This window comes from Phlebotomus papatasi, chromosome 4, assembly GCF_024763615.1.
Source record: "Phlebotomus papatasi isolate M1 chromosome 4, Ppap_2.1, whole genome shotgun sequence".
Lineage (NCBI taxonomy): Eukaryota > Metazoa > Arthropoda > Insecta > Diptera > Psychodidae > Phlebotomus > Phlebotomus papatasi.
This window is the reverse complement of record NC_077225.1, coordinates 2,742,365-2,769,512: the sequence shown is the minus strand read 5'-3', so window position 1 is coordinate 2,769,512 and position 27,148 is coordinate 2,742,365. Positions and strand designations below refer to the sequence as shown.

Below are 27,148 nucleotides of genomic sequence, written 5' to 3'. Positions count from 1 at the left end.
TCAAGCGTGTAGGAGGCTTTAAACGGATGTCAAGTTTGAGGGCTCTATCTCTCATAGTTTCCGAGATAATCGACTTTAAAGATTTTCAGACATTTTTTTGCATTTCTCATACAATTTTTTCTCATTTTCAAATGAAATTTTGTACATCTCAGGCCTGTAGGAGGCTATAAACGGATGTAAAGTTTGAGCGCTCTATCTCTCACAGTTTCTGAGATAATCGACATTAAAGATTTTCAGATATTTTTATGCATTTCTCATACAATTTTTTCTCATTTTCAAATGAAATTTTGCACATCTCAAGCCTGTAGGAGGCTCTAAACGGGTGTAAAGTTTGAGGGCTCTATCTCTCATAGTTTCCGAGATAATCGACTTTAAAGATTTTCAGACATTTTTATGCATTTCTCGTCCAATTTTGCTCATTTTCAAATGAAATTTTGCACATCTCAAGCCTGTAGGAGGCTTTAAACGGATGTAAAGTTTGAGGGCTCTATCTCTCACAGTTTCCGAGATAATCGACTTTAAAGATTTTCAGACATTTTTATGCATTTCTCGGCCAATTTTGCTCATTTTCAAATGAAATTTTGCACATCTCAGGCCTGTAGGAGGCTCTAAACGGATGTAAAGTTTGAGGGCTTTATCTCTCACAGTTTCCGAGATAATCGACTTTAAAGATTTTCAGATGCTTTTATGGATTTCTCATCCAATTTGCCTTATCAATAACGATAATAAGTTACATTCAGTTTAAGAATTATTAAACGAAATTTGCATTATTTATGTATAAATATCGTTCGAGTTTGCCACAATCCGAATTTGCAATGAAGGAATCGCACCTTTATAAGCTGATCTAGGCTTATCACTGGCTTTTGATCGTAGACATTCATGGGTAATTGGCAGAGCTTGTGGACTGGGCGATCTTTTTCATGTCCTCTGAACTTCACGGTCACAACTCGGACTTTCCCGTCTGATCCCGGGTGTAGTTTAGTGATTCTTCCTAGTGCCCACTTTGAAGGTGGTAAGTTTTCCTCCATAATGAGCACTAATTCACCTTCCTTAAGGTTATCCTGTTCTTTCCTCCATTTGTTTCGTTGTTGGAGTAGGTGAAGGTATTCTTTAGACCAACGATCCCATAAGCTTTGTTGTAACTTTGTGACTGTCTTCCACCTTACGTGAGGATTTTCCTCCATGATACGTGGCTCTGGTGGAGCAGTAAGTGGTCTACCCGTCAAAAAATGGCCTGGTGTTAACGCCTCATAGTCTGATGGGTCTCTTGAAAGTTCTCCAATCGGACGTGAATTAACAAGAGCTTCTACTTGGGCTAACACTGTAGAAAACTCTTCAAAACTGAGTCGTGTATCACCCAAGACGCGTTTTAAGTGAGATTTGACCGATTTAACACCAGCTTCCCATAACCCCCCAAAGTGGGGACTTGCGGGCGGGATGAATTTCCGAGCAACTCCATCTGTTAAAATTGTCTGAATAAAGCTTCGATGTGAAATCCGTTGGATGTGAGTTTGAATTTGAATCGGAATTTGTCGACCTCAGCGCCAACGGTCGAAATTTAAAACATGACGCTGATTTTTATAGGGTGACATATTATTGCACTTTTTCGAGCAGTTGTGAAATGGCATTGGCTGAAAAGAGGTGGCTCAAGGAGAGCTCTACTTTTTTGCAACGTATTTTTAACATTTGGTGCCCCGGGTGAGGAAACAACATCATGGATTCAGGAGTTGGAATGGGATTGCAGTCGACTGCCAAGAAAAAGCGAAAGTCGGATGAGATTGAGGTACGTAGGGAGCAATTGAAAAGAAGGAGACAAGAAGCCATGGCGACCTTGGCGTTGATTGAAATTGAGGAGAAAAAGTTGATGGATTTCACGAACACTGAGAGAGTTATTGAGACCGAGGCGAATTTCGATGAGGATGATGAAAGCTGCAAATCTGATGAGAATCCATTGACTGACTTTGAAGGAGAGTTGCCAGCTTTGGCAGATGACATTTATGATTTACCGGATATCCCGTCTATTGGGAATCAAACTAAGACGAGTTGGGATGAATCTGGGCAGGACTTTGATGATGAGAATTTACTAGAAGAGACATCCCGTAGGCAGGACACCGTTGAGAAGAAATCTGGTACAGATACGGCATCTATTAGCGTATTTGCAGACAAAATGGCTCAACTATTGAGTCGTCAAGGTGATGACAACAAACTGCCAAAATTCAATGGAAACCCTGCCAGCTGGCCACTGTTTTATTCCAGCTACATACGTACGACTAAAAGTGGAGGTTATAAAGGAGATGAGAATGTGTTGAGACTACAAAAATGTCTTGAGGGAGACGCAAGAGATGCAGTTATTTCTCTCCTCGCCAGACCTGACAAGGCGGACAAAATTATTGAGATTTTGAAGAGAAAATTTGGGGGAGACGAGAGAGTAGCTCGCTCAGCCATAGAAAAGGCAAGAGCAGTTCCAGGGCCGAAATCTACAGATGGACAAACTTTTATAAAATTTGCATCGGCTGTAGAGAACTTGGTTTTAGCACTGGATGGAATTGATGACAATTCTTACTCTCCAAGATCGTCGACTACTCAATGAGTTTGAAGAGAAATTGCCCTTAAATTTGAAGTGGATGTGGTTGTCTCACATAACCCACAATGAGAAGGCGAGATTGCCTGAATTCTCGGAATGGTTGGCCGGGATTTCCAAAGTAACAGCTGACCGGCCAAAAAGTGATAGAGATGAACGCACATCTACGACAAAGGAATTCCGGAAGACGCGTCAAGTAGGTTCAGTATCGACGAAGAAACCATCGACTTGTAGTCGCTGCGCAGAAGCTCATCGACTTGAGGATTGTCCTAGTTTCAAAAAGATGAGTACTGATGAAAGATTTAAATTCGTCAGGACAAATGGGCTTTGCATCCGATGTCTCAAATCTGGACACAAAATTCGGGAATGCAGGATGGTGAAACAATGTCAAGTACCAGAATGTACAAGGACACATCATTTTCTTCTGCATGTGGATATAAAACCGAGTAAGTTCATATGTCACATTTTGTACAAAGAGCAATGAGCATTACACTTGAAGTGTTTTATAGATGAGCATTATGCTCGATATGTTTTGTATGGACGAGCTTATGCTCGATATTTATAAGGGTCGGGCTTATGCTCGATATAATTAAAGGGACGAGTGTATCACTCGATATGGACGAGACTAGTGCTCGAAGTGTTTTAAGGACGAGTAAATAACTCGATAAGGACGAGTGTATCACTCGATAAGGACGAGTCTTGTGCTCGAAGTGTTTTAAGGACGAGTGAATAACTCGATAAGGACGAGTCTTGTGCTCGAAGTGTTGTAAGGACGAGTGTATCACTCGATAAATACGAGCCTTGCTCTCAAATTTTAGGATGAGTGCATCACTCAATTAGGTCAAGCTTGAGCTCAAAATAGTCTTATCAAGGACGAGCTTTATGCTCGATATGCTTATTAGGATGAGCACTTAGCTCAAATAATAAATTACACCTTAGGGTTAATTATTTTATTATTGAATGGATCTAAGGACGAAAGGGACAATCCTGAAAGTATAATGTTTATTCTCAGGTAAAGTTGTAACTTCTGAGATAAAAAGGGATGAAAAGGTTGATGATTTGGATAAGGCAAAGCAAGTAGCTGTATGTGGCAGCAACGAGACTTTACTGCGAATTATTCCTGTCACTGTCTCAAACCATACAGGAAAATCACTTAACATTTTGGCGCTACTAGATTCTGGTTCTGCCATCACTATGATGCACCGGGAAGTTGCAGAGTATTTAGAGTTGGATGGCCCAAGCATTGGGTTGGCCATCGAATGGGTTGACGGCACTGTAGTGACTGACAAAAATGCAAAAGTTGTTGATTTCAACATTAAGGGTATATCAGAAAGAGATAGAAAATGGTTGATTAAAGATGCTTATGTAGTAACTCATCTTGACCTCCGACCTGCGGAGCTGGACGTTGTAAAACTTAAGAAGCAATATCCATACTTGAAGTCAATTCCTATAACAAGCTTCAAGAAGGAGAAGCCATTACTCATAATTGGCGAGGACAATGTGAAATTAACAGTGCCAGGTGAAGTAATTGAAGGTAGAAGAAATCGACAGCCGCTTGCCTGTCGCACCCAGCTCGGATGGGTAGTGTCGGGATCAGATGGATGTCGTAACCTGAAACCGGTGGTAGCATGTGTCACCGAACGTTTAATCAGTTTGGTGGAAAGCACGAGTTCTACAGAGAACTTTGGGGTTATGGCTCCCACAGCACAATCAGGAGCCCGGGCAGATAAGAAGGCATTGGATTCGATGCAGCAAACAGTGGTTCGAAAGGAGGGAAGATTTGAAGTCGGCCTATTGTGGAAAAAGGTGAATTAACAAAACTTTGAAATGAAAGTTTACTTAAAGTTATAATTTCTTGAAATTAAATATTGAAATAAATACAATATTTATTTATTTATTTAGGATCAAGTTAACATGCCACCATCCAGAGCGATGGCAATGAAACGACTGTATTATGTAGAGAAAAAGATGGTTTTAGATAGTCAATATGCCGAAGCATATTGTCGTAAGATGGAAGAATATATTTCAAAGAAATATCTTGTTCCGGTGACCAATGAGGACCAACGTCTAGAGACGGGGCAGACCTGGTATCTGCCCCATTTTGGTGTAACAAACCCGAGTAAGCCTGGAAAACTAAGAATTGTAATGGATGCTGCGGCGAAATCAGAAGGGGTTTCACTGAACACTGAATTATTGAAGGGTCCCGATCAATTGACGTCCTTAACTGAAGTGTTGCTCAAATTTCGTCGAGGAAATTATGCTTTCACGGGGGACATTGAACAAATGTTCCATCAAGTTTTGGTTAGGGAATTAGATCAAAATTACCAGCGTGTATTATGGAGAGGTAGAGATAATCGGGCGCCTATTCAGGAATACAAGATGCGCGTTCTTATATTTGGAGCTTCGTGCAGTCCGGCATTGGCTGCATATGTTAAAAATAAGAACGCTGAAGAGTTCCGATCTGACTTTCCTGAAGCATATGAAGCTATCACTGAGCGGCATTACGTAGATGATTGGCTTGAGTCTTGTGACGACACAGATCAAGCCAAGAAACTTATTGAACAAGTGATTAAGATTCATTCCAAAGGGGGTTTCGTAATTCGTAATTTCATTGCGTCGGATCAGACTATTTTGTCAGATGTGCCCAAAGATCTTTGCTCCTCATCACCAACACTCGACTTAAACTCTGACGAACAGTTTGAAAAGGTGTTGGGAATATGGTGGGATCCTAAAGAAGACGTGTTAACTTTCCGTACAACTTTTTCAAGAATCCCTGGTACATTGATGTCAGGAGATAAAATACCGACTCGAAGAGAAATTTTGCAAATTGTAATGAGTATTTACGATCCATTCGGAATGCTGGTTCACTTAACTGTAGGGGGCAAGATGATAATGCAGAAAGTATGTAATAAAGGGGTTGATTGGTCAGAAGAAATTGATGAGATCACTCATAAAGAGTGGAAAAAATGGGTAGTAGGTCTATCCATGATCTATCAGGTCCGGGTTCCTCGTTGCTTTGCAACAAAAGATGTTAGGGAGCAACAAGTCCAGTTACATATTTTCTGTGATGCCAGCTCATCAGCCTTTGCTGCAGTGGCTTACTTGCGTTTCGGTGATGACCAAATTCATGTCACATTTGTCATGGGTAAAAGTAGATTAGCACCACCATCAAAGACTCTCACAATCCCACGTCTGGAATTGCAGGCTGCCGTTTTGGGAAGCCGTTTAGCTTGCACAGTGAGACAACAAGTCGGAATAAAGATTAACAAAACTTATTTGTGGAGTGATTCACGTACTGTACTATCTTGGATCCAAACTGATCCCAAAAAGTTCCAAGATTTTGTAGGTCACAGGGTTTCCGAAATAAATAATTTGACCCAAGAGGATGAGTGGAAGTGGGTACCTACCAAGCTTAATGTTGCTGATGAAGCAACTCGCTTTGATTTACCCACAGACTTAACACCTGTGTCACGATGGTTTAAAGGGCCTGATTTTTTGTCGCACAAAGAGGCCTCATGGCCTACAATAGAATCAAGTTCAATCGTCCCAATTGCTGTCGTTCAAGCAGAAGAAGTAGTTATAGACGAAAAACCAGAGAATAACCGATTGATAGATTTCAATTCATTCTCCAGTTTTTGGCGCATGATTCGATCAATGGCTTACGTCCTACGTTTCGCAAATCGTGTACGCAAGATTCAAACGAGGACAAACTTCCTAACAGTAAATGAACTCAATCAAGCAAGAAACTTGCTGATAAGCCAGTCACAAGCCGAGTCCTTTTCTTCGGAAATAGAAATTTTGAAGAAAGGAAAACCTCTTACAAGAGGGGGACGATTATCTCGCTTGACTCCAGAAATTGATAGCAATGGTTTGATAAGGATGAAAGGAAGACTAGAGAAGTTGGCTCTCAGGGAATTGCCGAATTATAATAATCCTCTTATACTTTGTGGGAAAAATAAATTTACCAAACTTTTTCTGGAGGAAGAACATAAGAGACTAGGACATGTAGGATCACGTTATATCCTAGCCGAAATGAGGCCACTTTATCATGTTATTGGGGGACGTCGCACTCTCAAATGGATAGAAGCCCATTGTGTATTCTGTCAGAAACGGCGTGCTAAGACTATCCAACCTATGATGGGGCAATTGCCGCTTGCTCGTTTGGATGTGTATCAACATCCATTCACAAATACGGGCCTTGATTTTTTTGGACCGATTGATACCAAATTAAACCGTAGCCGAGTAAAGCGATATGGAGCTATATTCACATGTTTGACTACCCGCGCGGTTCATTTGGAGGTTTGCGAATCACTCACGACTGATTCTTGTATCATGGCAATACATAGATTCGTTTCAAGGCGTGGAAGCCCCGTTCAAATTATTTCGGATAACGGAACTAATTTTAAAGGGGCTAAGCGGGAATTAAAGGAAGCGCTTAAAGAAATCGATCAAGATCGTATTGGTGTGGATTTATCTAAGAGAAATATCGAATGGGAATATAATCCACCATCCGCGCCGCATATGGGTGGAGCTTGGGAACGATTAATTCGTTCCGTAAAACGTTCCTTGGAAGCTACTCTTAAGGCCTCCGTTCCTACACCCGAAATATTGGTCACTGCATTTGCGGAAGTGGAAAGTATTCTTAATGGGCGTCCATTAATGGAACTTACTGATAATGATGAATTACTTACGCCCAACCATTTCCTCTTATTGCGCCAAGCCACCTATCAGGCTCCGGGAAAATTTTCAGATGACGACCTCGTGTTGAGAAAACAGTGGCGCGCTTCCCAGCGGTTGGCAGATATTTTTTGGACCCACTGGGTTAATGATTACCTTCCGGTGTTGGCCCTTCGACCAAAATGGTGGTCAAATGATCGTCAGATTCAAGTCAATGATCTCGTTGTGATTATTGATAACAAACATGATCGGAATTCTTGGCGTAGGGGAAAAATCGTAAAAATCTATCCTGGATCGGACGGAGTAGTACGCGTAGTTGACGTGAGTACTGCAACGGGTCAATATAGGCGCCCGGTTAACAAATTATGTCTGCTTAGACTTCCAGACAATTAATGTTAAAGACAATTGGAGACATATCCCCAATTGGGGGGACTGATGTTAAAATTGTCTGAATAAAGCTTCGATGTGAAATCCGTTGGATGTGAGTTTGAATTTGAATCGGAATTTGTCGACCTCAGCGCCAACGGTCGAAATTTAAAACATGACGCTGATTTTTATAGGGTGACATATTATTGCACTTTTTCGAGCAGTTGTGAAATGGCATTGGCTGAAAAGAGGTGGCTCAAGGAGAGCTCTACTTTTTTGCAACGTATTTTTAACACCATCATTTGCAAGTAGTTCGGCAGCCGTCTCAGTTGCCTGTTTGATCGCTTCTCCGAGATCTTTGTCGAGATGTTTGTGCGCCCCTGCAAAATTGGTGCCATTGTCACTGGTTATTTCTACGCAATGTCCTCTTTTTGCCGTAAAGCGTTTATAAGCCGCAAGAAAGGTATCCGTTGAAAGGTCACTAACTAGCTCCAAGTGGATGGCCTTAGTGCACATACAAATGAACAATGCAATGTATGACTTCATCACTGTGTTTCCACGCCTTTTTGATGGAAGTGTCAGGAATGGCCCAACGAAGTCAACTCCGGTGTAGGAGAAAGGTGGCGATGGGGTTACTCGCTTACTAGGAAGAGATCCCATCAACTGTCCGGAAAGTCTCTTCCTTAGTCTGAAACAGACCATGCACTGTCTTATGATGCCTTGAACCACGGACTTTGCGCTAACTATCCAATATGTTTGCCTGATGTAGTTTGTTGTGAGAAGGGTTCCTCCATGCATAGTATCGATATGGGCATCCCTTATTATTATTTTGGTGACCACATGGTCCTTTGGAAGAAGAATCGGATGTTTTTGGTCTTCTTCCAAGACTGATTTCTGAAGTCTGCCTCCAACACGAATCAATCCATTTCCATCAAGCTGTGGGTTCAATGACAGTATTTTGTTGGTGTTTTTTAATGTTTTTCCAGATTTCAATGCCCCTAACTCTTCGGGAAATGCAGCCTCCTGCATCATTGAGATAATTTTACATCTGGCCGTTTTGAGCTCCTCAACAGAAAGAGGACCTCTTTTCAGATTCTGAATTTTCCGTTCCCTAGCTGATTTGCAGTTGTCGATAAAGCGTTGGCAGTATGCGGTAATTCTTTGGAGTTTCTTGAAGTTTGAAAATCAGCAGAGCATATCTTTTGTATCGACTTCGGTTACGAGTGCAGTTGTTTCTACAGCCTTTTCTTCATTTGTTTCTTCGTTCTCCTTATGCATTGGCCAGCTCTCTTTTGGTTGAGAAAGCCACTCTGGACCGTGCCACCATAAAGAATGAGTTTTGAGTCGTTTCGGAAGGATTCCTCTGGAGGCCGCATCCGCCGGTTTATATCATTAGTTGATACATGATGCCAAATGCAAGGGGAGGTAAGCTCTTGAATTCTTCGAATCCTCCATGCTACAAAGTCATTCCATTTCTCGGGACGTTTCTGGATCCATGCAATCGTAATTTTCGAGTCACTCCAAGCGTATGTTGGCGGATTGGTCAAGTCTAGAATTCTACAAGTAGTTTGGAGTAGTTGTGCTAGGAGTAGGGCGCTGCATAGCTCCAATCTTGGTAGAGTAACAGTGTTCATCTTCTTGGGTGTTACCCTAGTCTTGGCGACGATTAGGGTTGTTGTTATAACTCCTATTGGGCTTACAGTCCTTGCATAAACTGCCGCCCCGTAGGCCTTCATTGAGGAGTCGCAGAATCCATGGATTTCTGTGACTTCACTGTTCCTGTGGTGAATCCATCTTGGAACTTGTATGTTATTGATATAGTGTAGTTCGTCATTGAAGGCATTCCATGCCTTTCGTATATCTTCCGGGAGCTCCTCATCCCAATCTTTCTCATGCTTCCATGCTTCTTGAATGAGGATCTTAGCTGTCACAGTTACCGGGGCGAGAAAGCCCAATGGATCGTAGATGCTGGCGACATTTGATAGCAGCTGACGTTTGGAGAGCTTATTCTGTTCGAACGTTGAAAAATTATAGCTGAACTCATCTTTCTCAGGGTTCCAGAGTAGTCCTAGTGCCTTGATTTTCGTCTCAGGTGAAATCTCACATATCCCGGTTTCTCTCTGGTTCTCTGGAATATTTTCTAGAAGAGCTTGAGAATTACTGGTCCACTTGCGCAGATTGAAGCCCCCCCGTTGAAGAAGCTGCAAAATTTGCTGCTGGAGCACAATAGCCTCTTCTTTTGTGTCACATCCCGTTAGCATATCGTCTACGTAAAAATATGTCTGCAACACCTGCGCAGCTAACGGAAACTCATCATTATAATCCGCAGCAAGTTGTTTCAATGCACGAACAGCGAGGAAGGTAGCAGGCGCAGTTCCGTATGTGACTGTATTCAAACGATACTCTTTGACTGGCTTCGTCGGGTCTGACCTCCAGAAAATCCGTTGGAAATCTTGATATTTCTCTGCAACTAACACTTGCCGAAACATTTTTTCCACATCGGCTGTGTAGACATACCGGAACTTCCTCCATCTCATCAAGATCTCCATTAGATCGTCTTGGATTTTTGGTCCTGATTCGAGAAAATCATTTAAACTGCTTCCTGATTCAGACTGAGCTGATGCGTCAAACACGACGCGAAGTTTCGTTGTTGTACTATCCTCTTTTAGTACGGCGTAGTGCGGCAAGTAGAACACCTTAGAGTCTGGTCCTCGAAATGGTTGTACTTGAGTCATATGACCTAAGTCCAGGTATTCTTGAAGAAATTTGTTGTAGTTGTCACGGAGATGTGGTTCACGATTAAATCGATTTTCCATCTGGTAAAGCCTTGCAAGAGCTCGTAGCTTCGAGTTTCCAAGCTGTTAATTGGTGTGTTTGAAGGGTAACTCAACGACATATCTTCCTTCGTTTGTTTTGGTTGTAGTCTTCACGAAATGTTGTTCGCAAAAGTCGTTCGCGAGAGCCTTTTTGGGCACGCAGTCATCCATATCCCAAAATTGGCGCAGTTGTTGATCCCATTCGGTTGTGGAAATCATACTTAGAATTTGTGTTGACTCAGATTTATTCGAGATTTTTCCAATCAAGGTCCAACCAAGTTTGGTCTTCTGCATTGTAGGATGTCCGTCTTTCCCTTTTTTCAAGTCATTTTCTAGGATGTCAGTATATACGTCAGCCCCCAGAAGTAGGTCGATCGGACCGGGTGTCATGTATGTAGGATCAGCAAGAATATTGTTGCCATAATTTTCCTCCCCCTGAAGTTGTATTGCCCTTTCTGGTAATGAATTAGTGATCTTAGGTAGCACGAAGGCGGAAATTCCTATGGCAAATGATGAAGGAAATCGTGGTCCTATGGTGATCTGGACTTTGTAACGAGATGTACTAGCTGTTGTTTCTCCTATTCCAGAGATCGATGCGTTGATTCGGGACTTTTTAAGGTGGAGACTCTGAGCGGCATCTTCGGTGATAAAACTTGCTTGGGATCCAGGATCCACAAGAGCTCTCAGCAATTCTGTCCGTCCAGATGTAGTTTTCACTTTCACGAGTGCGGTAGCTAACATTACCGTGTGTTCCTTGCGAATTGCAAGGGATTTTACCTCTTCCACATTTTTTTTTGGCTAAATCAGCTGCATTTGTATTTTTGGGCTGCTGATCCCCCTTTGCTTTCTTCTGATAGTGCAAAAGAGTGTGGTGCTGACCTTGGCATTCATAACAAGTCTTTTTGCTGTAGCATTTCTCGGCACGTTTATGCATGAGGCAATTTACACAGAGACTTAGCTTATCCGCCGTTTTCTTCCGGTTGAATGTGCTGAGGCCCTTGAATTTGTCACATTTAGTTATTGAATGTTGTTCTATGCACATACCACAAGACTGAACTGTGGAATGGAAGGTTTTCTTGTTGGTTGAATTTGTAGCTGCCTCTGGCTTAGCTGATTTCTTGCCCTTGCTGAAATTCAACAGATTATGGTGTCGTTTCATCAAGAACTCCAATAATTCCTTTAATGTTGGCATTATTTTTGCGGAATCCAAACTTTCATCAAAGAGTCGCTGTGTTTCGTTGTCCAGTTTCTTCATGGCGATGTGCACCATTATGGCCTCCCATTCATTGGTTTTATAACCCATGTTAGCTAGTCCAGTTAGACATTCCCGAATGGCACCATGAAGAGATGAAAGGTCCTCTGCTACGCGGTGCTCCAACTTTTTATGGTCGACAACGATGTCCAAGTAAGAAGTAATAATGCGTCGTGGATTATTGTAGCGTTCCTCCAGTATCTCTAGAGCGGCGATGTAGTTCGTGTCGCTAAGCCGAAGGGTTGAAACCAAGGTCGCAGCCTCCCCCTCCAAGTAAGAGAGAAGATATTGAAATTTGGTCACGTTCCTCAGATTGTAGTTGTCGTGTATGACGCTTTTGAAGACATCATAAAACTTATACCAATCCTTATAAATTCCGTTAAACTTTGGAATTTGAACTGGTGGGAGTTTTGGCAAATGGGTTTTTTGCCAAGCCGGGAGATGGCCTTGTTGCCCACCATATTGCCCGTAAGGTGGCAGATATTGCCCTGGATTGTAGATTTATGTGACTGGCTGTACACCATATGAAGCCCAAGATGGCCAGGTATTGACGTTTCCCAAAAATGGAGGGTTGTTCGGAAAATTGTTCACCCCTGTTGTTGTAGAAGGTAGATTCCAAGTTGGCGTAGTTGTATTGAGCGGATGCTCAGTCGTGGTGATGGGTTGATTCCATCTGGAACTAGTAGTAGTAACTGCGTTGTTGCTGGTTGTCGCAACCTTGTATTGACGTGGAATTGTCCCAGTGTACACGGCCTGTGTAACTACTGGTGTTGTTGTTGTTGGGATGAAGATGACGTCAGATAAAGATTCAGACGTCACTGTCACACTTTCCATAGTACTGGAAAGTCTCGATGGTCGAAGTAACCCCGCATCTGTTGGTGGAGTATCGTCCGACTCTGAGTTAGAGTCTTTCTCAAACTCAGGGCAGTTTTTGATTTTTTGCATAAAATCCTCGTAAACCGTTTTGGTTTCTTGGTATAAATTATGCAGGATATAAGGATGACTTCCCGGGAGCTGAGATGTGAGAGTCGCATTGTTGGTCACGAACTGCCTCCAATATGAGTTGAGCTCCTTAACCTTGTTTTCAAGGTAAGGCGCTTTCCATTTGCTTGGGCCATCCTTCTTGAAGTTCGTCCGCAGCCTTTCGATGGTCTTGGCGATGCTCTCCTGCTCCTTTAGAATGGTGCTGGTTTCCATTGCTGTTTGGATTTGAAGTATTTCTTCAAACCAAAGGCTTGATGTCTCGATGGGACCACGTTGATTGTGGAAGTGGAAGTGATTTATTGATTCAAAATTTCGGGTTTATATACAAATAATTTTGCTAACTAATCCATTTTTATTGTAAGAAAATTATTTTAAAAAGTGCATGATGAGCAAAGAGAAGAGAAAAACAAATGGCTCAAGTAGCCGTGCGCGTCATAGAGGAAAGCCCGTGCGGTGTCAATTGTCATTGCACCGCAAGGGGCTAATAATTCTCTTCTCTTTGCTCACTAGCATATTGTTCATGTATGAACAAGGGGGGAAAAATAAAGGGGTTGGGCACGAGATAATGTCACTTGAGGAAAGGTCACCGAAGACCGGAAGTTGATATCTTTTACCGTTTAAATTTTATATGTGTCAAAAGACTGAAAAAGTGCGAAAAACAGTATTTTTAAAATAAATCTATTACCGTTACTTTCCCGATCCATCACCGATTGTGACCGATGCAGTCGGGTTCAGAATTAAAAGATCTTTCAAAAATGTCCAAATTTGTCCAAATCAGTTGAAAATTAGGCCCTCTAGGGTAGTTGAACTCTGACCTTGAATAATTCAAGATGGCGATTTTTCCGGTGATAGGTGTCTAAGGACGAAATGTTCAGCTGGACTACCTCCATAACATATCCAAAAATTAAGAAAATCGTCAGGGCCAATTTTCTTTTAAATTAGAAAAACCTCATTTTCAGCCTATTTTTGGGGGATAGGGAACGCATGAAGGGGTGGGGGGTAATTTGGGTAAGTTAGTTAGATAGAATGTATTGATTTCTGGGGGGGTCACCGAAGTCCGGAAGTCAATATCTATTACCGTTTAGCAGCTAGGATGTTGCAAAGTCGAAAAAAAGTCGATTGCGAAAACTGCTCTTTCGTGGAGTTCGAGAAGTTAATTAAGAAAGACCTCAAGTTAGAAGAATGGGTGGAAAAAAACTCGAGGGAAGCCTTACTGGCCTGTTGGAAAGTGATTACGACAGAGCTCTGAAATCTTAATTGTGTCTTGAAATCTTGAGCAATCGCATGCACAAAACGCCGGAAATGCAGCTTGTAGATGAGCAATCTAATGCTCTTCTGGTAAGGACGGATCACATGGATAACCACTGTTCCAGGGCGATAGCAACGGGGCTTCTTGACCCTGTCAGTAACTGAAGCATTCTTCCTGCGGTTCATTTACGAGCAGTTTGCTTCGCACGGGCAACCAAGCTGTGTACGCTGTGAGCGCTTGAAAGAGAATAGCTCATTTGGTGCATTTTTAAGCCTTATATATGGAAGAAATTGCTCCATGAAGCGTGAGGGGCGGGACTATTATAGCATTTGATTCATTTGACAGATCTATTGTTTTAATAATAAATTATTCCTTTCACAAAAATTATTTATGAACAATTTAGTGTATTTGCATACTGAATTTATTTATTTATCACGGAAGATAGTAGAAAATCAAAATGTGTTGAAAATGGGCGTGGTTTAGTAATTGCGTTTAACTGTTGTAAATTTCTTAGACTTATCGAATAACTCTTTAAGAAATAATTGTTATGGCCCAAAAAAGGGCCGTTTTTCGGTAAGAAATTTGGACCATTTGTGCATGGCGGGAAACAGTATGGTGTCCTCAAAAAATTTCAATTCCAGCAAAAAAAAAGAATTAAAAAAAACAACATCAACTTTAAAGAACCGGATGGAAAAACTTAACGTGAGCTAACTCGAAATGTACGCAAATTCGATTTAGAGCTGAAGTTGGGGGACGCCATTCAGTTATCTTGAATCAAGTTTTCGTAAAATTATAGAAATTTCGTATTTAAACCAAAATATCAAGGATTTGGATGGAGTGACAGAAAAGTGAGATATGGGTGAAATGTAGACCAGAATATTCTCTATAATTTTGCCGTAGAACTTGATCTCATCGATTACTCAGAAGCCGAGATAATCGAGGTTGTTTGTTTCTCAACTAGTTTTTTCGACCAGAACGCCCCAAGTGTTCATTTGGTGAACTTCAACTATATCAAAGAATTGTTGTATTTTGTCAGACTTTCCATTTAAAACCCTATTTTAAGTGTCTTGGTGGAGTAGAGGCAGTCAAATTGGCATCTGAGTGATTTCAAAGCGTTATTATGGGAAAAATCAATTTTCACACTTAAACGGCAAAATCGGACATATAGCATTATCTGATCGAAAAGTGATGTATGGACGAAATATAGAGACAAATGTCTTCTACAATTATGTCGAAGTAATCATCAAAATCGGTTCAGCGACAGTCGAGATAATTGAGGTTATGTGATATTGAAATTGGTTTTTCGACTGTGGCGCCCCTGGTGTTGGTCCCACGAAGTTCAAGTGTTCTAGAAAGTTGTAGCATTTGGTGAGGTCTTTCGTTTAAGTCCTCATTCATCAAAATCGGTCAAGTGGAACCGGAGATATAATTTTTTGAATTTCGTGAACTTTGACCCCTTATATCTCCGGTTCTATTGAAACCACAGCGCACTTACGCACCATTTTGGAAACGCACTAGACTGGACTAACAACACTCTACAATTTCATTAACTTGCACAAAGGAATTTTTGAGAAAAATGAGTTTGAATTTCGATGAATTTTGACGCTATCGCGGCGCCACCTGTGGTGACTTTTTGAACTTCCATCTGAAAGTGCTCATCGAGACAAAACCAAAAAGCCAAACTTTAGGTCGATATGTTAATTAGAACCGGAGATAGAGGACAGTCAATATTCGAACTTTGACCCCTTATAGCTCGGGTCAGGGGAGTTCCAGAGTGCATCTCACGCAGTGAACAGTGCAAGATTTTTGCTCTGCGAATTTTTGCCTTTTTTCGTGGTTTTCTTTAGCAATTTTTGCCTCTTATTTTATAAGCTGTAGTGTGTAGGGGTAGTGTTTAAGTTGGGTAGTTGATTAAGTGGAGTTTTTGGGTTTATTTTGGGGAAATTCATAGTTTTAGTGGGTTTTCGCGGGAGAGGGGTTTTTTTTCTTTATTCCTTTTTTTTTCTCTCTCATCATCGTTTATCACCGTGTGTGTATAATTATTATCAGTTGAGTGTGCTGTAGCGGGAATTCTCTCGATGGGATCGGAGAGCGGTGGCACAATGGAACATGTGGCTGATTCCAACCCAAAACGTGTGAGGCTTTATCCATCCAATTTCAAGGGGCCTTATACAGTGTATTTTAGAGCACAAGAAGGGAAATCTATCAACCGTTTAACTATATGGAACATTCTGTTTAAAAAATTTAAAACAGCGGTTGAGGTAAAAAAAATGTTTTCGGATAAGGTGAGGGTAGTTTTTACTGATCTCAAGGAAGCAAATAGCTGTGTTCAGGATAAAGATTTTTCCGCTTTTCGGGTGTACATTCAGGCTAATGTAGTTGAAGTGGATGGGGTTGTTATTATGGATCTGGATGAAAACGAGAAGATGCTGGAAATGGGTGTAGGTAAAGTGGAAGGCGCGCTTGAAACGGACATTAAAATTCTAGAAGTGTATAGAATGAAAAGTAAGAGCATCCGCGATTCTGTCGTGTCCACAATGAGGGAAAATGGGTCGCAAACGCATGTTCAGAAAAAAATTGAGTGGGTCCCAGCAAAAGCGGTGCGCGTTACTTTTGAGGGATCTATTTTGCCTGACTTTATTAAGGTCTTTGGTGTCGTAGTTCAGGTTTTGGCTTTCAACCCCAAAGTTATGTACTGTGAAAAATGTCTGCGTTATGGTCACACTAAAACGTTTTGTAATAACAAATGTAGATGTCAAAAATGTGGTTTAGTGCATGATTTGAATGCTGCCTGCGACGTCTCCCAATTTACTTGTCCTAAATGTAAAAAAGAATTTTCCTCGAAGGATCATAAATGTGCAGCCAGAGAATTGTTAGTGGATAGTTTGATAAAAAAGGCGCAGAATCGTCATAACATGTCTTATGCTGGTATTGTACGTGGTGATCAGGGACTTAAAAGACAGCGCGAGGAAGAAAATATATTTGAAGTATTGTCCGGATTGGATTCGGAGGTGGATATGGGTTCGGACAGTGAATTTCCTGAAGTCTCTGAGGTAGTGGGTAAACGTACCAAAGTAAGAAAAACTAAATCTGTTTTTGAAAGGGCCAGACTAACCCAAAAGCAATTTCACAGGAATAAGGCTATTGAGAAGGAATCTGAGGTAGTATCTGATCAAGTGAACAAAGAGTATGAAAAGGATGTTCCAGTACCTGGGGGAAGTGGGACTAAGGAAAGAGCGAATGACAAAAAGGAAAATCCGGGTGGTACCAATTGGGATTTTTTATCCTGGCAGTCTGTTGTCAGGCTGCTATTAGTTAAAGTTGGAGCATCTCAAGATTTTTTAAATTTAGTAGAGAAATGGATTTTCCCTTTCGTTGAAAGTTTCATCATCTCTAAGGTCATGCCCATGCTTTCTCAAATTTTAAGTCAAATTTAAGATGGATACTCCGAGAGTAATAAAAATTCTGCAATGGAACTGTAACAGTATCAGGCCAAAATTGCAGGATTTAGTAGTTGTAAGCAATCAGCTCGGAGTTGATACTATTGTTTTACAGGAGACTAAGCTCAGTCCTGGATCACAGTTTAGAATGCAAGGGTTTTCTATTGTTCGGGGTGATCGCAATTCAAGGGGTGGGGGCGTATTAATTGCACTAAAACACGGTATTAGATATGATGTAGTAAGCGTCGATATCAGCAATGGCGAATGTATAGCGGTGGATATTGCCGTTGGTAGTAGAAAAATTAGATTTTTTTCAGTATATTCCACTAATGGAAGCCGAGTAGGACTTTGCGATTTGAATAGATTAACAGAGGGCTCTAATTCTATTGATTGCGAAATAGTTGTGTTGGGTGATTTTAACGCTCATAGCACTCAATGGGGTGGGGAATCTTCAAACAGCTTTGGCCAGGTAATTGAATCTTGGGTAGAGAGCAATGATTTAGTAGTTCTCAATGATGGTAGATATACGAGACTAGCTTGCCCCCCTAGTAGCCCTAGTGCTATTGATTTATCTATAGTGTCTAGAAGATTGGCGGTGGATTGTTCATGGGACCTGTATGAGAACACTTTAGGCAGTGACCACATTCCTATTATTTTAGAAATCTTTATAAATAATAGAACGGACGCCACTGATTCACAGCAGATTGAGGAATTGATTCAGGTTAGTCCTACTAAGGTAGATTGGCGCAAGTATCAAGGATTAGTGCAAAGAGAGCTTGTTTCTGTAGACAACTACCAGGATTGTGAAGGAAAATATAAGACATTTGTTCAGGGAGTCATGAATGCTGCCACCAATTCGGCTCTAAGAAGAAGCAGAGAGGGCGGGGGGCACGACAAACCTTGGTTTGACGAGTCTTGCAGAAGATTGTGGGAATGTAGACGCCAAGTATATCACCAGTTAGTTAGATATGGGACCCGTGAAAGATATCTTGCGTACAAAAGAATAGATGCAGTGTTAAAAAGAATGATGAGGCAAAAGAAAATACAGTTTTGGCGAGACAGATGTTCTGAGTTCAACAGTCATACCTCTCTTGGAGAAATGTGGAATCTGGCCAGATCATTTAGGGGCCTTCCTAGACAAAGAGTTAGTTCCTTTAGGGAGGAATGAGCGGAAGATTTTGCCAACCAGTTGGCTCCTCCGTTTGTTGCTGGTAAGGTGGATTTACATATTCCCCCATCTCATGGTGAAGGAACCGATTGCTTGACGGGGAAATTTCTATGGAGGAGTTGAATGTAGGGATAAAATCACTGAAAAACAGAAGTCCAGGCTTAGATGGTATTAGATCAAGTTATCTGAAGAAACTCCCTGAGGTTGGTAAAATTATTCTACTGAATATCTTTAATTTGATTTGGAAGACAGGTCATATTCCCAAAGACTGGAATACAGCAAAGATTGTCCCTATTCCAAAGCCTCATAAAGATAGAACTGTAATGAAAAATTATAGACCGATAAGCCTTTTATCCGTTATCAGGAAACTCTTAGAGAAAATGATTTTGGCAAGACTTCTTATTTGGGTTGAGGAGACTGGGGTAGTTCCGGAGTCCCAATTCGGGTTTAGCAGAGGACGGGGCACCCAGAATTGTATTGCCGCTCTCCATTGCAAGATTCAGTTGGCATTCAGTAGGAAGAATTCTTTGGGCTGTGTTTTTTTGGATATTGCCTCTGCATATGATAATGTTCTTATTGATGTTTTATGTGAGGGGTTGAGAGCTTTGGGTCTCCCTGGGGGCTTTACGGCAATTCTTTACGGACTTCTGAACTATAGGGAAATTTCGTTGGTTCTTGGATCAAGGGTGGTGTCGAAAAGAGTCAGTCGCATTGGCCTTCCACAAGGGTCTACACTGTCCCCTATTTTATACAACGTTTATGTTAGAGCAGTGGAGATGGCAATTCCACCAGATTGCTTTGTGTTACAGTATGCAGACGATATAGTGGTCGGGATCGAAAATGCTTATGATAATTATATTGAAGATAAATTAAATATTGCATGTGAAAATTTAACTTTGTTATTTAAAGACTTAGGGTTAAAGATTTCGGCCGAAAAGTCGGTAGTTCTTATTTTCTCGAGAAAACATAGGGATCCGGTTGTCAATATATATGTGGAAGGAAATTCTATTACGCAAAGCAATTCGTTCAGATATTTGGGGGTGTATTTTGACAGAAAATGTTTATGGGGAGGACACTGCCGAGATGTTGTAAAACGATGTGATTTAAGAATAAATTTCCTAAGAGCCGTGGCAGGTACGTCATGGGGTGCTCATCCTCATTTAATGCTGATTCTGTTTAAGACCACTATTATGCCGATTCTGGAAAATGGTTGCTTTGCTTACAGCGGGGCGGCTAAGACGCATATTTTAAAACTAAAAAGGGTTCAGTGGCGTTCGCTGAGAATTTGTCTGAGTCTTATGCCTAGCACGCACACAGGTTCTATTGAAGTTCTTGCGGGAATTTTGCCTTTGGAATTGAGGTTTGACTATATCGTAGAGAGATTTCTCAATCGTGCTCTAAGGATTCAGGTTGGTCTTTGGAGAGATCTGCGAAGACTTGAAGATCGTATCCCTAACAGTAAATTATCAACTGTTATGGGTAGGATTCGTGATTACGGTTTCACCTCTTTATCTGAGATAGGTGCTATAAATGAAAAAATTCATGAGCGAGCGTTGCAGTCTTGGCAGGAAATATGGGATTCAGGAGATCTAGGTAGATATTGTCATTCGATTTTGCCTAAAGTTTCTTTACGTGCTTGGTTTAAAGGTAGGGGTCGGCTTAATAGACTTGAAATTGTTATGTCTTGCAGAATAGCAAGCAATCACACAAGAGTTAACACACACCTATTTAGAATTAATATTAGTAGCACACCATTTTGCGATTCTTGCAATACGTACATGGATATTGATCATGTGCTATTTTACTGTTCTCAGTTTGCGAGTAGTAGGCGTAATTTAATTAGCTCTTGCCAGGGTGGAAAATGTATTAGGGATGCTTTAGGAATTGCTTTTGAAAACCATGACAAGAGAGTACCCAGAGCTATTGCTAAATTTATTAATGAATGTGATATTAGAATTTAAGAATAGCCCGAGACTTTGTGTCGACGATGAGGTCAGGAGGCTACATGTCGGGGGGCTGTCTTATGCGCCGTGGGATACCTTAAGTATCTAACTAGTTCGCTCGGCTTTGGATTCTCGCGTTGGGGGGTCTCTCGCCTCTCTCTTCCTCCAAAATGTGAAACGCGGAAATTCAACGACTGGGCGGGGTATGTCATGGCGGGACTTGACCTCATACGCGTGGCCAAGTACGTCGTGGACGACACTGAGTCTCGGAAGAATACATGCACTTTTGTTATCTATTTACTTATTTATTTATTTTATTTTATTTATTTATTTATTTTTATTTATTTATTTAGTCGAACTTTGCATGTATTTTGTTTACGTTGTTTACTGGTAAATGCACAAGGATGGAAATGTCCCGGTCCTAGATAAGCTCAACGAGCTTGGGACCTGGGGGTGGAGGTGGGAAAAAAAAAAAGCTCGGGTCAGGGGTTATGGATCGATTTAAGTATTCTTTTGTTGGATAGGTATAATCGGCGGCTACAACGTACTAAAATTTCAGATCGATACATACAGTAATTTTTGAGTTATTTAACTTATAAGATTTAAAATTTTTCTTTTTAATATTAGCGCCTCTAGCGGTGGTTTTATGACCTTGCGATGTTAGAAGGGGAAGTAACATTTCACGAGAGCTTTCTAAAACGCCCTTACTTTTTAAATTCTGACAATTAGAACCGGAGTTATGGCCATTTTGAGAATTTTTTTTTGAATAGCTAGGGTCAGGGGGGTCAAGGGACCTTAAGTTTGGTATTGATCGAAAGCCCTAAGGCGCAGCTATGACATACTAAAATTTGAGCCCGATCGATGCCATAGCGGCGGAGCCATTAAGAAAACAAAAAAAGGGGGGTCTTCAAAATGGCGGAAGGAGGGGTGGGGGGTGGGGGGTTAATGCACCATGTTGCAATTTTCACCCGATATATAACCTTTGCCGAAAGCCGCAAGTCGATATCTCTTTCAGTTTAGGAGCTATTGAGCTCTAAAGAGCGGACGGGAACGTAAACAAGCATCGATGCTTGTTGATTAGGGCTGATGGTTCTGGATGAAGTCATGGTACTGCAACGACTCCAATCTAGTGAATCTGACGTCACAGGATTCATTTAGCTCGAACTTCGTTGATTTCTGCATCTTCTATACTCTTCTAAGCAGTCTGCTCTGCAGTATTTAAAGTTTTTCCTTTCGTGAGTGTATGTATCACGATCTGTCTTTTTACACGTTGATCAAACCGCTTTTTACAATGTTTATAGGCAGCATAAAGAAGAAACACGCAAATTATTGTAACAACTACTAGGATAATGTCCTTCGTGATCCATCCACCGTCACTGCTGGTTTTATTAGGTGAGATTCTTAACAATCTCACCTACTATAATCCTAACAAAATTTCATGTCGTCCGATCGACCTCAAACTTGGCCAAAATGTGTTTCAGCACTTCCTGATCACGAATATATATGTGGCTATTTTACGTTCCCGGCCGGCCGGCCGGCCGGCCGCTCTTTGGAGCTTAATAGCTCCTAAACTAAAAAAGATATCGACTTGCGGTTTTCGGCAAAGGTTATATATCGGGTGAAAATTGCAACTTGGTGCATTGACCCCCCACCCCCCACCCCTCCTTCCGCCATTTTGAAGACCCCCCTTTTTTTATTTTCTCAATAGCTCCGCCCCTATGGCATCGAGCGGGCTCAAATTTTAGTATGTTATAGCTGGGCCTTAGAGCTTTCCATCAATACCAAACTTAAGGTCCCCCGGCCCCCCTGACCCGAGCTATAAGGGTCCAAAAAAAATTTCTTAAAATGGCAATAACTCCGGTTCTAATTGTCAGAATTTAAAAAGTGAGGGCTTTTTGGAAAGCTCTCGTGAAATGCCACTTCCCCTTCTAACATCGCAAGTTCATAAAACCACCGCTAGGGGCGCTATTATTAAAAAGAAAATTTTTAAATCTTATAAGTTAAATAACTCAAAAATTCCATTGTGCATCGGACTAAAATTTTAGTATGTTGTAGCCGTTGATTATACCTATCAAACAAAAAAAACCTTAAGTCGATCCATAACCCCTGACCCGAGCTATAAGGGGTCAAAGTTCAAACATTGACCGGCCTCTATCTCCGGTTCTAATTAACATAGCGACCTAAATTTTACCTTTTTGGTTTCGTCTCGATGAGCGCTTTCAGATGGAAGTTCAAAAAGTCACCACAGGTGGCGCTGTGATAGCGTCAAAATTCATCGAAATTCAAAGTCATTTTTCTCAAAAACGGCATTGTGCAAGTTAATGAAATTTTAGTATGTTGTAGTCCAGTCTAGGACGTTTCCAAAATGGTGCGTATGCGCGCTGTGGTTTCAATAGAACCGGAGATATGAGGGGTCAAAGTTCACAAAATTCAAAAAATCATATCTCCGGCTCTATGTGACCGATTTTGATAAATTAGGGCTTAAACGAAAGATCTCACCAAATGCTACAACTTTCTAGAATATTTGAACTTCGTGGGACCAACACCAGGGGCGCCACAGACGAAAAACCAATTTCAATATCACATAACCTCAATTATCTCGACTGTCGCTGAACCGATTTTGATGATTACTTCAACATCATTATAGGGGACATTTGTCTCTATATTTCGTCCATACATCATTTTCCGCTCAGACTACGCTATCACTCCGATTTTGCCGTTTAAGTGTGAAAAAATTGATTTTTCCAATAATAACGCTTTGAAATCACTCAGATGCCAATTTGACTGCCTCTACTCCACCAAGACACTTAAAATAGGGTTTTAAATGGAAAGTCCCACAAAATACAACAATTCTTTGATATAGTTGAAGTTCAACAAATGAACACTTGGGGCACTCTGGATGAAAAAACGAGTTAAGAAACAAAAAACCTCGCTTATCTTGGCTTCTGAGTAATCGATGAGTTCATGTTCTACGGCAAAATTATAGAGAACATTCTGGTCTACATTTCACCCATATAACACTTTTCTGTCAGTTCATCCAAATCCTTGATATTTTGGTTCAAATACAAAATTTGTATAATTTCATGAATTTTATTCAAGATAACTGAATGGCGTCTCCCTACTTCAGCATCAAATCGAATTTGCATGCACTCCGAGTTAGCTCACGTTAAGAATCTCACCTACATAAGCCGGTTAGGATTATCTGTCCCTTTATAGCTGCATCGCCACTTGTGGCTTGTGTAACCATCACCTCTTTGGATTCACTACCACCCATGGTTTCTTGAAGATACTTCCTTTATTAGCGAGATTTTGGCACGCACTTTTCCATACACAATAACGTATGGCCAGTGAAATCTGAACAAAAGTTTGAAGGCTTAAAAAAAAGTAAAATGTATACCAGTCACTTTTATACCACTTTACAGTGTTGCCAGATGTGTTCTTAACATGACATAAAAGTTTTGTTAGATTTAGTTAGGAAACATGGCTCCCACAAGTAATACTGAAGAGTATAGACGAAAATTAGTTTGTAATTTTAACGACAGTCATCCTACCTTGAAGAAGTCTGAAGTCGTGATACATTTTGTGACTATGAGAATATCGCGAAGGAGTATTTATACCATCCTGTCAAACTATTTGAAGCGAAGAATCACTACACGAGCTAAGGGATCTGGAAATTTTGGCACCCTTAGTCAATCGAAGATGCGGGCTCGACTTGCAAGTTAACATCCAATAAAGTTGCAAAGTCGTACCGTGAGCTTGGTAACAAAATTGAATGTAGCAAAACAACGGTGAAGAAGTATCTGGAGTCTATGGGAATCAAGAGGAGAACCAGAAAACCGAAGCCAGCTGTCTCAGAAACTCAGGAAAACACTCAGAAAATTCGTTTGTCTCTTTGGACCCAAAATGTTTTTCACGTTCAGAACGACATTGTTTGTGTCATGGACGATGAGTCTTATTTCACCTGTTTCACCATGGATGATAATGAGTGGCAGGGGCAGTATTATTATGTACGTGACGACAATGTAGACAAGAAAGATAAGTACGTTGAGCATACTAAGTACCCGAAAAAGGTCCTTTTGTGGCTTGTAATCAGTGCTGCTGGAATGTCTGAGCCCGCGTTCCTCACAAAGAGTCTAACGCAAAATTCTGACGTCTATATCAGAGATTGCTTGCCTAAGCTGGAAACTTCCATCAATAAGTATCATCGAAGGGACAATGTGATCTGCTGGCCAGACTTAGCACCCAGCCATTACTCACGGAAGATAATGAACGCATTGGAGGAACTTGACATGCCTGTTGTCAAGAAGGAAGAAAGCCCCCCCCCCCTAACGTCCCCCAATTGAGGCCTATTAAATAATTTTGGGCTAATATTAAGTGAAAGGGGCATACAGCCCGAAACTTTCGATCCAAAACCGAAGTCACGCTGATGGGAAAAATGAAACGAGAGTTGAAGAAGATGCCAACATCCACATTTTCGACATCAATGGCGGAAGTTCCCCGAATGTGCCGAAAAGCTCATCGGATTGGACCGGATTTTTTCCTGAAATAAGTTCATACATATGCCTTTCAAAACATGTAAAAAAGTTATAATAAAATTATGTACAAATATTAGAAAATTGTGTTTGAACTTTGTGCAGATTTCACTGGCCATACGTTAATACAAGTTCTAGTACAAAAACTACCGCCATCCAGATAAACATAACTTTAAAAACAAAACACTCAATGTCTGGACATCCCTCGAAACTTCTATCCATTTTTAGGATCACTCACGCACTGATCTTCATTGATTTTGCATTATTGTGATTATTGTTCTATTAGGTGAGATTCTTAATAATCTCACCCACTATAATCCTAACAAAATTTCATGTCGTCCGATCGCGCTCAAACTTGGCCAAAATGTGTTTCAGCACTTCCTGATCACGAATATATGGGGGACTAAGTTACGTTCCCGGCCGGCCGCTCTTTGGAGCTTAATGGCTCCTGAACTAAAAGAGATATCGACTTGCGGTTTTCGGCAAAGGTTATATATCGCATGAAAATTGCAACTTGGTGCATTGACCATCCACCCCCCACCCCTCCTTCCGCCATTTTGAAGACCCCCCTTTTTTTGTTTTCTTAATGGCTCCGCCCCTATGGCATCGATCGGGCTCAAATTTTAGAATGTTATAGCTGGGCCTCAGGGCCTTCCATCAATACCAAACTTAAGGTCCCCGACCCCCCTGACCCGAGCTATAAGGGTCCAAATAAAATTTCTTAAAATGGCCATAACTCCAGTTCTAATTGTCAGATTTTAAAAAGTGAGGGCTTTTTGGAAAGCTCTCATGAAATACCACTTCCCCTTCTAACATCGCAAGTTCATAAAACCACCGCTAGGGGCGCTATTATTAAAAAGAAAATTTTTAAATCTTATAAGTTAAATAACTCAAAAATTCCTTATGCAATCGGGCTGAAATTTTAGTATGTTGTAGCCGTTGATTATACCTATCAAACAAAAGAATACTTAAATCGATCGATAACCCCTGACCCGAGCTATAAGAGGTCAAAGTTCGAATATTGACCCGCCTCTATCTCCGGTTCTAATTAACATAGCGACCTAAATTTTACCTTTTTGGTTTCGTCTCGATGAGCACTTTCAGATGGAATTTTTGACAGGTGCCGCCGCGATAGCGTCAAAATTCATCGAAATTCAAACTCATTTTTCTCAAAAATTCCTTTGTGCAAGTTAATCAAATTTTAGTATGTTGTAGTCCAGTCCAGGACGTTTCCAAAATGGTGCGTAAGTGCGCTGTGGTTTCAATAGAACCGGAGATATGAGGGGTCAAAGTTCACGAAATTCAAAAAATCATATCTCCAGTTCTATTGGACCGATTTTAATGAGTGAGGGCTTAAAGAAAGATCTCACCAAATCCTACAACTTTCTAGAACACTTGAACTTCGTGGGATCAACACCAGGAGTGCCACAGTCGAGAAACCAATTTCAATATCACATAACCTCAATTATCTGGACTGTCGCTGAACCGATTTTGATGATTACTTCGACATAATTGCAGAGAACATTTGTCTCTATATTTCGTCCATAGGGTAAGTGTGCCAAATTTCGGCATAGTTGCATGCAAGCGCCAAAGTCTCAAGATTTAAATGTAATATCTTTCATAGAAATTGATTCTTTTCATTCCTTCTACTTAAGGAGTGTTGCTTAGAACCTTGTAGACAGTTTATCGTCTTTATTTACTTTAAAATCATTCTTAATACATTTTAAAATGAATAAAAATGTAAACATAGCTTTGGTGCCCTATTTCGGCCACCTTCATTCTCATAGTTCCTTGCCCTTCAGGAATTCTTCCAATGCCTTTTTCACGTCATCTCGTTTGTCGAAGCTACATTTCTTGTTATTATTTTGCATTGTATAATCTCTACAGTATGTAAAAACTAAAAATTCATGAAAATTCGAGGAACAAATAAGGTGGCCGAAATTGCAAGCTGGCCGGAATTTGGCACACTTACCCTACATCATTTTTCGATCAGATAATGCGATCTGTCCGATTTTGTCGTTTAAGTCTGAAAAAATTGATTTTTCCCATAATAACGCTTTGAAACCACTCAGATGCCAATTTGACTACTTCTTCTCGACCAAGACACTTAAAATAGGGTTTTAAATGGAAAGTCTGACAA

The 27,148-nt window shown here is 40.9% G+C and overlaps 4 protein-coding genes across 4 annotated transcripts; 2 read left to right on the top strand and 2 right to left on the bottom strand.

Moving 5' to 3' along the window:
• The first annotated feature begins 1,714 nt into the window (after nucleotides 1-1,714).
• LOC129808520 (uncharacterized) lies at nucleotides 1,715-4,396 on the top strand. The gene is made up of 3 exons (XM_055858296.1): nucleotides 1,715-2,452; nucleotides 2,535-3,027; nucleotides 3,594-4,396. The coding sequence occupies exons 1-3, from the start codon at nucleotides 1,715-1,717 to the stop codon at nucleotides 4,394-4,396; spliced, it is 2,034 nt and encodes a 677-aa protein (XP_055714271.1).
• Nucleotides 4,397-4,495: 99 nt separating this feature from the next.
• LOC129808518 (uncharacterized) lies at nucleotides 4,496-7,651 on the top strand. The gene has a single exon (XM_055858295.1). It carries the CDS (start codon nucleotides 4,496-4,498, stop codon nucleotides 7,649-7,651), a length of 3,156 nt encoding a protein of 1,051 aa, XP_055714270.1.
• Nucleotides 7,652-8,859: 1,208 nt separating this feature from the next.
• LOC129808517 (uncharacterized) lies at nucleotides 8,860-10,440 on the bottom strand. The gene has a single exon (XM_055858294.1). The coding sequence runs from the start codon at nucleotides 10,438-10,440 to the stop codon at nucleotides 8,860-8,862; it is 1,581 nt and encodes a 526-aa protein (XP_055714269.1).
• Nucleotides 10,441-10,485: 45 nt separating this feature from the next.
• On the bottom strand, nucleotides 10,486-12,889 carry LOC129808516 (uncharacterized). Its single transcript, XM_055858293.1, has 3 exons — nucleotides 12,284-12,889; nucleotides 11,218-11,959; nucleotides 10,486-11,174 (listed from the first exon to the last, which is right to left on the bottom strand). Exons 1-3 carry the CDS (start codon nucleotides 12,887-12,889, stop codon nucleotides 10,486-10,488), a joined length of 2,037 nt encoding a protein of 678 aa, XP_055714268.1.
• Nucleotides 12,890-27,148: the final 14,259 nt, after the last annotated feature.